The 10309-nt window shown below is 34.0% G+C and overlaps 1 protein-coding gene across 1 annotated transcript; it reads left to right on the plus strand.

Moving 5' to 3' along the window:
* The first annotated feature begins 3502 nt into the window (after positions 1-3502).
* Positions 3503-9340, plus strand: LOC127871265 (uncharacterized). Its single transcript, XM_052414022.1, has 8 exons — positions 3503-3759; positions 4709-4753; positions 5606-5737; positions 5965-6011; positions 7686-7752; positions 8023-8097; positions 8733-8842; positions 9199-9340. Exons 1-7 carry the CDS (start codon positions 3627-3629, stop codon positions 8840-8842), a joined length of 609 nt encoding a protein of 202 aa, XP_052269982.1. The 5' UTR covers positions 3503-3626; the 3' UTR covers positions 9199-9340.
* The last annotated feature ends 969 nt before the right edge of the window (positions 9341-10309 follow it).

Here is a 10309-nt window from a genome sequence, read left to right on the forward strand (position 1 = left end):
TTCTCTCATTAAACGTGATTTTATAAATTTATTTGAATATATTGGGCTCCTGGGCCCATATACTATCCAGGGTACGTTACTTCCACCTGTGCGTAAGTAGTGCTTAATTAGTACCTACCGGTGAAACAGGAGAGGACTTATTATTTGCGATCTGTCTGTCACACTTTTCTGGATCCTGCGATAACTTTAAAAGTTATTCATATTTTCATGAAACATGAACAGATGGCAATATGAAGATTATGCACGTCATTTCATTTTGTTCCTACGTCAAGAATTCTGGTTGCTATAATGGCAACAAATAGCATAGAGATATTGCTGAAAATGGTGGAGTTTCGCCGGTAGAGGACCTTTATTGCTTGGCAATAGTCTTGTTTCAAATAACTCTGTAAAACAATTTTTCTTAAGAATTTCAACTCTTGCATAAAAGACAGATTTTGTTGCTGCTTATGGCAGTGTGAAATAAATCAGAATTACTCAATTTAATAAGCCTGTGTTCTTGTTCAAAATTCGATTCGTACTACACAATTATGCTTCACGCAACGTGAAATATTGTCACCGATTTCAGACGTATTCAAGGATTTATTCTTATACCTTAAGATATTGGCAAAAACTGTAAGAAAAACTGTCTTTTATGCACTCAAGATTTTTTGCAAATTTATTTCAATAACTTATATTTGCAAATGAAAATATCTGCAATCATCTAATATTTGCAAAGTTCTTTACGGTGTGATTACATTTTGTCTAGCCAGTGTGTAAACCCCTAAAAACCTCGTTTATTCTGCACCCTGAAGTTAGTCGCCGCCCGTAACTACACATTATGTAGCAAGATTTATGTTTTGACTATTTTCTGCCCTTATGTGTTTCAAAGACAATTACTACAAAATCGATATACATTTGAGTCACGATTGAAATTCCATATCCCCGTCAAAATCTTCTCTTAGCCGGCAGTATGGTGATATTAATCATGTTTCATTTACTTGGTAATTTGAGAGTTATTTTTCATTATCACTTGAAAAGCTATATACGATTAATCACCCCATGCATGCATACATCCATCTATGCATCCACCCATGCATGCATCCATCCATCCATACATCCACCCATGCATGCATCCATGCATGAATGCACCCATTCATTTATGCATGCATGCAACAATGCTTTCATCCATAAAATTAAATGTATCCATACATGTTTCAATGAATGCATCCATAAATGCATCCATACATGCTTCAATGAATGCATCCATGCATGCAAGTATCTATGCATGCACCTACGCATGCATCTATGTATGCATGTAATACATCCGTCCATAAATGCATTTAATGATCCGCCCATGCACCCATCCATCACTTCAAGCATTCATGCATCCATCCGTGGACACATCCATTCATCCAACCGTCCGTCCGTCCATCCATCAATCTATTGATTAATCTATCCCTATATACATCATCCACATATCAAGTATTCATTTCATCCATTAATCCATTCATCCGTCTATTTATGTATAAAAAGCTAAACAAGGCCATACAAAAGTACGGAAACTTATGTATTTATGTTAACGCTACCTGTATTTATTTAATTGACAATGTCAGTGTCAGGTGATTATTATCGAGGTATAATGCTTCAAAAAACATTGCGTTATCGTTGTACTTATTAATTGAAACATTCATGGGACCAACGTTACTTGTTCTACACAATCGAGCAGCAAAAGAACGATGAAAACACCTTTCAGTGTACATTATTATTTCACTTCTTTATTTAAAAAAAATACATATAGTGAATATACATAAATAAATAACTTGACCAACTCATTAATTTATGTATAAATAAATAAAGAATGAAAGCTTAAGAAAGAAAGTAATTATTTGTTAAATAAATTGTTGTTTTTTGTTGTACTTCGATTTTTTTCATCCCTGTGCTATTATCGTCACGTGCAGAATTTAAACTAAAACAAACATCCCAGATACATAACTAGAGGTGGAACTTTTGTTTTTTATAAATTTATAAGGACACTCTTGACATAATAACGAAAATTAAAGATTCTTTTTTAGGTTGCTACCCGTATGTTTATTCATAACAGACTGTGATTTTAAATATTCCCCCATGTCGAAGTATGAGGTGATAATGACGGTTTTTGCACTTAGTGTTTCGCTATTGAGGGGGAGGACTATTTCAAAACTCCTAAACAGGCGTCTTACATAATGACCAGAACAAACACAAGTGCTACATCAATATATTTACTAACCTACTTTCTCGTAAAAAGTGCGTCACATTTTTAATTACATGTACCCTGATTTCAAAAGCTACCATCGCCCGGACCGCTACGTAGGTAATGTTAAGATCTATACAACAATACAGATGTAAATAAGCTTCCCAATATTTGTTAGCGATATAAATTTAGACCATCGTTTGAATAAATGAAAACAATAGTAATTTCCAAATAACCATCTGAAATAATTGTTCCCAGATATGCTAATTCGTTTCTTTTGACGCAGATTTCGAACTCATATATCTATTTATGGATAATAAGCCAATTCAGTTCTTTTGTCGCCGAAGTTGAAATCGTGTCTATTTAGCTGGGGTTATTGATTAAGCTGACTGGGGTAGGTAGATACTTGATGGGTTCAAAATGTACGTTACTTACAGAAAAACGAGGCCCGTGCATGAATTTCTGTCAACATGCTCAGTATGTACAGAGGCCGTGATGATGTCAAATTATTTGCCAACAACTTTCGTCGAAACTTGTCACAATACGGCTCTGACACAAGATTCACATTCGATTATCTTATTATGATTAAAATATTACGGTGAAGAACATCGATGTAAATTCTGGTATTTTTAACAGCACCTTTGACCCTTTTCTTGCATCGTACATAGAGCTATATCACAGATTGCATAGGACACAGCATACATGTATAACCGTACTGCGTGATAGCGCAAATACATAATGTCATAGTGTTAGTTGTGCACATAATAACGTAAATAACGCGATTTGATTGCCTTCACTAGGCTTTATTCTGATTTTTTCGCTCAGATATGACTAGGAATTTCATACTTATTTTCAAGCATTCAAATATTTTCGGGCGTATTTTCCGGTGTTGCTTTTTACTACCAGCGCGGGTTTATGTGGTCAGGAATGCATCCACAGTATGCTTGTGTTACACGAGCATATTTTGGTTGTCGAAAGTAGGCAAAGTATGCCATATATTTTAAACATATTACAGGAGACGCAAAATTTGCAGATATGCACCAAACAGGGTCGCAGTTTCAACGCGCTCGGGATAGTACATGCAGATCACATTAAATTAACTTATATTGTAATTTCTTCGTAACAATTGTGCACAATAAAAATAGATTGTATAATGATTAACAAATTATAGTACCTTTGATTACGACATACTGGCAAACAATTAGTAAGTTAAATCTTAAACCCATGTCGGGCCTCTGTCATGTTCTAATATTCGACTGTCAGATAATAACAGCTTTGAAAGGAAACAAAAAAGTAAAAAAAAGAAATTACACGCACTTAAGATAATTAAAACGCCCGAGCTCAGGCAGTGTATGCTATATATTGGGCACATTTTACCCGTTAACATCGCTCTAGGTCGAGACTTCAAAACACAATCATGAAGGCTACTCTGGCAGTGTTGGGACTCGTACTGTTCGTTGTCCTGGCGGAATGCAGGGGGATAGGGAGGAAAGAGAAGCCCGAGAAGGATCTGCAGAGGAAACAATTACTGGAGAAACTTGCTGCTCGAGGTAAGACGTGTCGTTTGTGTTGTTCATTTACAATGTAACCGATAAGCTGAGGTTTCATGTTTGTTCAGTTATTGAGTTTATTATAAGGAATGTATTAAATATACATGAATATTTAATGAATATAGTTTAACTGCATTGATAAAACTATATGCTATCTATGAATATTTAGAGCAAAAAGTGTTAACCGTTTTTAGATATTAGGTTTAACCTCTTAAGTGTATGCTAGGATTGAAAAGTCGCATGATTTGTTGATTTAACGAAACATCAAGACAGCGCATATAAAATTGAATCATTACTTATAAAAGAAACTCCGTTTGGCTGAACAAAGAAGTTTTAATTGATAATTATGAATTCATTGTTATTTAGTACATAAAACAAACACTCAAATGCCATAATACACGGGTTTCAGAATTGGTAATAAGTTTCGCGTATTAAACGTATTCATGAATTTATCTGAGGGAAAAGTGTGTTCAATGGTGATAGAACCCAGTCGGAAATAAAATGAAATATTGGATGAAATATGATCCGGAACAATGCAATGACAGGTATTAATTTAGGTATTCAATTTACTGAAGTGTTCTCAGTTTCAAACTTATACGAATAGTTTCTACTCAAATGTGATTGAATTTACGATTTCGTTATTTGCATATCAAATGTAGAGCGAATCAAAGCAAATAAAACATATATGAAATATTTTAATTAGACACATTAAAAAAGCTAATTAAATCGGATTAAAAGCATTGTTAATGGTAGACAGGCTCAGACTGACAGCGCATGCTACGTTTAAGAAGTTGATTGGACATTGATGTCACACTCAATAACAATGACATAATATTCTCTTGCATTGTATGCTTGTATTTGTGTATTTGCGAGGGACTTGTCAGAGGAAATATTCCTATATTTGGATCCAAGAGATAACTTGCACAATCCAATATAAATTACCTTTCAGGTTTGAAAAAGGGCGGGAAGAGCTCAGACGAGGGCTTGAAAGGATGTAAGATCTATTTTTCTTTATGATAAGCATGTCCGCGAAATTAACTTTTTAACTTTTAGTGTACGAGTCAATAAAGCCTTGGTTTCAACTCACTGTGAATGCTATTTTAAATAAAACTGTTATTGTAAAACCTTGCATTGAACTGAATGTCTCTCAAAATCTTTTACACGTATCAACATTCTTACAACGACAGGTTTCTGTTTTGTTTCTTTTAAAGGGGCCTTTTCACAGATTTTGGCATTTTTAAACTTATTCATTAAATGCTTTATATCGATAAATGTAAACATTGGATCGTAACAGCTCCAGTAAAAAATCAAGAATAAAATTTAAAAAAGGAAAAGAACATTGCCCGGTCCAGGTTTCGAACCAGTGATCCCTGGAGTCCTGCCAGAGTCCTGAAGTAAAAACGCCTTAGCCTACTTGCTTTGGTTCATTTTCTTTCGCTGCCAGTTAAAGCTTAATTGCTCGAGTGACTTAATTACCTTAATTTCGAAAATCTATACATGATGTTGATGAATACACATTTATGACTAAATGATGCATGCAATTACTATTACGCTTAAGACCAATTGAATCTCTCAAGTTACATATCGATAAGGCATACTTGAAGTCTCTTTCTATTGGTAACGAGTGTGGATTGTAAAGTATGCGTACGAAGATTCCTTACTTTACAGCTACTAGAAACAATAACATGCTGAACAATCTTGATATTGGTTTTCAGCTTTTTGTATTATTGTCGTATATTGGTTGTTCAATACGTATTTTTATTAAAACCGACAGGCTATCAGACAGGTGACAAGTTTCGATTTCTTAAAATTGTAAAATATCTCTTGAAATATCTTTCATGCGTAGTTGATGACCTGAAATCCAAATGCGAAGATCTTGGTAACTTGGAAGATGCCATCGAAGACGCTTCGCTGGGCGAGAGTGTTGAAGCCGTGCTTGGTGAATTGGGAGGTGAATTCGAAAAGGTTGCAGAAGAAGGTGAGGGTGTGTTTTATACAGGGGCTAGTGGGGAGAGTGCATCAACTCTTGTATCGATGGTTCGGAATCAAAACGCCAACATGTAAAAGGAAATGCTTAGTAATTCATAATATGCGATTTTTGTTGTTGATGAAGATTACTCACTTTTTATTGTCACACGTATATACATTTATATTGATATGATTTTTTTCACCTTTCAACCTTGTGACGTTTTTGTTAATTTCCAGTGGCCCGCTTTTGTCACCAGGTTGCAAAGGTTGATGAACAGCTGAAGGTAAGACCCGACCTTTTGTTAATGAACCAATACGCATATCCTTGTAATTTAACGCTTGTCCAACCAATAAGAATAACACGTATGCGTTCATTAGCAGATAAGTAACCAGGTTGAAGAATCAACGGGGTTTCCTGGGTTTACACACGGGTTGGAAATTATGTTAACACACCGTTAAGAACTCAAGTTATTGAAATATATTTTCAAAAATCTTTAGTGCATAAAAGACAGTTGTTCTTGCAGTTTGTGTCGATATAGAATGGTATAAGAATAAATCCTTGAATGCGTCTGAAATCGTTGACAAAAATTTACGTTGGGTGAATCAGAACCGTGTACAAAAAATGCAGTAGATACCGATTGTTTTAGGTTTATTAAATAAAGTAATTCCTATTGATTTTACATAGCCATAAGTAGCATAAAAATCTGTATTGTATGCACAAGTTGAAATTCTTAAGAAAATAATTGTATAAGTTATTTGAAATAAAGCATCACTAACCGTCGTGTATACATCCATAAAATTTAAAGGGGGTACAACGAAAAGTCACGTTATCCTGCACCCTGGTAACAGCGATTGCTATTTTTATCGACAATGCAATAAATCATAAATACATTTTACATTCACGTAATGCGTAACTTTAAAAATGCATTGAACATAACATAACATTCTAGTATATTAAGAAAATAAAATGAACAGAAGTACCTAAATGCAACGACATTTCCCATCAGCATATTCCGCGTACACATCCATGCATTGCTTATTAACGCCACGAAATTGGATGCTGATAATAATGCAATTATTGCAATTCGTACAAAATTACGAAAAAAAACAATTAAACTTAAGACCTTTACAATGTGTTGACTCTAGATTTAATCAGATGTTTGAATTATTTGTCTTTTATGTATTTTATAAATTTGTATTACTTCTATTTATCTATTGTCTAAATGAAACGTCTTTTGGATGGTGACACGAGTTTCTCTATCGAAACTGGTTCTGAAGGTTGATTCGTTCTATATTGAAAACGCTACCAGTTGCCTCAACCTGTACGAAAAAGAAAAGAAATTGCAGTTTAAATCTATTCAATTTCAATATTGTATTTTTTAAGATAATGTATGTCTCCATTTATTTGTTGGTTACTTTCATGAGAACCCAGTTTTCTTCGCTTTGTTTTGGATATATTTACTTAATAACCGCTTTTCTCCCTAAAGATGAATGCTGCGAGCATTTTTCATAATTATTAAAATATTGCATTCTCTATTTTGCAAGTATTTTTTCAATATATTTAATTATTAAAATGTTGCATTCTCTATTTTGCAAGTATATTTTCAATATATCATGCAGTCTTTCGTTTGTTGCATCTTTCTTTTCAAAATAAAACGATTTCTCTTCATTGTTGCAGTTTTTAAACATAAAATACCCCCTGCTACAGTGCATCTTTTCTATATCTCCAGTTGTCGCTTACCTATGTTGCAGCCCAACTTTTCTTAATAACCAGTTGAACCCACTAGGTATCTTTTCTAATTAATTATGGGTTGCAGCGAACATTGCTAAGTAACAAGTTGCCCCCCCCCCACACACACACACACATACATGGTGCTTTATGTTATTTTATAACCAGTCGTCCTCACTAGGTTACAGCTATCTTTTCAAAATAACCATTTGCGTCCCCATTTTTACAGAGCGCCGATCAGGGGAGGAAAGAAGCCGCGGGGAAAAAATTAGCTGAGGCGTTACCTGCCATGCAGTGTAATTATTGTTACTTGTATTGTTATTTTTTCACTGTAATAACTTAAGTGTAATACAAAAATAGAAGATGAATACGCGTGTGGTAATTATTTTTGATGATGATGATGATGATGATGATGATGATGGTGGTGGTGGTGGTGATGATGATGATGATGATGATGATGATTATGATGATGATGATGATGATGATGATGATGATGATGATGATGATGATGATGATGATGATGATGATGATGATGATGATTAGTTTTACTTCATTTGTCCCTTTAGGCGTCAACGAGATAGCCGAAAAGGCCGAGAAGGCAATCCTGAGTGTGGTTACAGATGGGTTCGGCGAGACAGAGGGTAAGTGGCCGAGATGGGGTATACCTAATTAATGCCCCTTGATATGTGCTGTTGGTAATGAAACTACATTATATTGGGACTTAAATCTTTTTTTTTCATCTACAGTGAGTTCCATTATGTATTCGTATGGCTATATCATATGAACAATTAGCTTTATGATCCGTGCACTTAACTGATGTGTATTTCTTTCTTTTTTTGATCTCATAAAAATGGATCGCATGGTATTTATGGTCAATACAATTTATTTTAATTCAATTGTTTTGCATATTTATACATATTAATAGCTGTTTGTTACATGATGTAATCATAAATGATTTATATAATCAATGATTACCGGTACTTTTCGCAAAGTCCTTTGCTATGTCAATGATCGAGTAAACATGGTCCCAGTATGAGCGCAGGAACCGTTGCTTTCATTAGAATGTAACCTAGTTTTTGATCCAATAAAATGGCTGGATTGCCACCATTATGTAAAGAACTTTAAATTCTTAGTTGACGCTGTTACTAACTTTTGATTGGCTCTTTTGAAGCAGCCTTTCTACAATCTGTGGTACACTTGCCGCGGCCACTCCTCCCATTATTCACCAAGTTTCATAGCAAATGATGCAAACGTGTTCGTGTTGAATCATTTTCAGAGGGCGAGTTTCTTGAAGAAGCCGAAAAACTGTTCACGAAATGTGAAGGGAAATTGGAACAACTCGTGGGAGTGATCGATGATCTTGAAGAAGGCGTTTTCAGAAAATAGGTGAGAACACGCTACGAGTTGTTCATGGTGTGTTAAGAAAAAAATACGGAAATAGGTTAGAAAAAAAGCAGTTTATTGCAGTTCTAATGAAAACTGCCGATAGTAGGGGAGAACGCAAACAATTGTAGTATGATAATTAACTTTCGGAAAATATTAGAACGAAAGGCTATATTTTACTTTGAATGTCATATGTGCAAAAATATCTTCTTTAAGAGGAATTGTGATATGCGAAATATTTGTTTTTACAAAATCAAACAGTTTATGCAACAATGTACAATATTGTTTTCTTCTTTAAATTCCGACTAGGATACTTACATATAAAGCAGAAAATTATTGTGTTAATGTTGTTTTTGCAGATTGGAAATCCGACCGCTCTACCCCTATGACGACAATGGAAACTCGAAAAGTGAAACTGTGAAGAAGAACAATTTGATGATATATTCTTTCTTCGACTAAAATCTTTTTCTGTCTTTTTTTAAAATTAAATGTGCATTCTTATTCACGCTTTCGTTTTTCATCATGTAGAAGAAATGCCAAGTCATACATGTAAGAAACGGAAAAAATGTGTTTAACATATACTCAGTACATATGTAACTGTGCGATCAAATCGGGGAACATTTAACAATATTAAAGTGTTTTTAATACTTGTATTACTTGCAACATTGCGCCCTTTTTAAATATATAAGCCACGCTGAAGAAAAAAAAAGCAACTTGTTCACTTTCATTTTATTTTGAAGCTAACGGTTTTAAACTGGCGTAGTTTATAAAAAAAATCAATTTAATATTTAAGTATGTTCAAATTAATATCTTTCACAATTTATAGGAATATGAAAAAATGAGCTCAAACTACTCCTGTTTGAAAGGCTTAAGATTTATTTATTTTTTTGAAAAGTTTGGGTCTGATTTTCCGACACGTCCAAAATAAGATTTTTGTGTTTCTTTATATTATTCTTCACGTGTTTAACATTTCTTATTAAGATTTTGGTCACTTGCAGTATTTGATATGGTATGAAATATTATTCGTGTAATATTTTTGCTCATTGGTCTGTTTAGAAATAAGGAACAGCCATTCTTCATTCGAATGTGCGATAACTTTAATATTTGGGAAAAATGAACGGTTCTTCATAGCGAAATCAATATAGTGTAAACAGAAATTAGCACTTAGAAACAACAATTATTAAACGACCAGCATAAACTTTTGTCCAGCACATTTAATTCAAAGGCTGCAAGCAAATACATACAAATACAAAAAATAACACAAAACTGTCATGTAATCAGAGATGAAAGAGATGCATATTCAACGTTTCTCAAGTTTTCTACATAATAGACGTCGATGGCAAACAAAACCTTTCGGCTATTATGGTGGAACATATCTTATTTTACTATACAGATGAGAGAAACACTTCAACACCATGCACACAATTTCAAGCTCCTTCATAATGATTTCTTACAATAATGTGGTTTACT

The sequence above is a fragment of the Dreissena polymorpha genome, chromosome 1 (genome assembly GCF_020536995.1).
Source record: "Dreissena polymorpha isolate Duluth1 chromosome 1, UMN_Dpol_1.0, whole genome shotgun sequence".
Lineage (NCBI taxonomy): Eukaryota > Metazoa > Mollusca > Bivalvia > Myida > Dreissenidae > Dreissena > Dreissena polymorpha.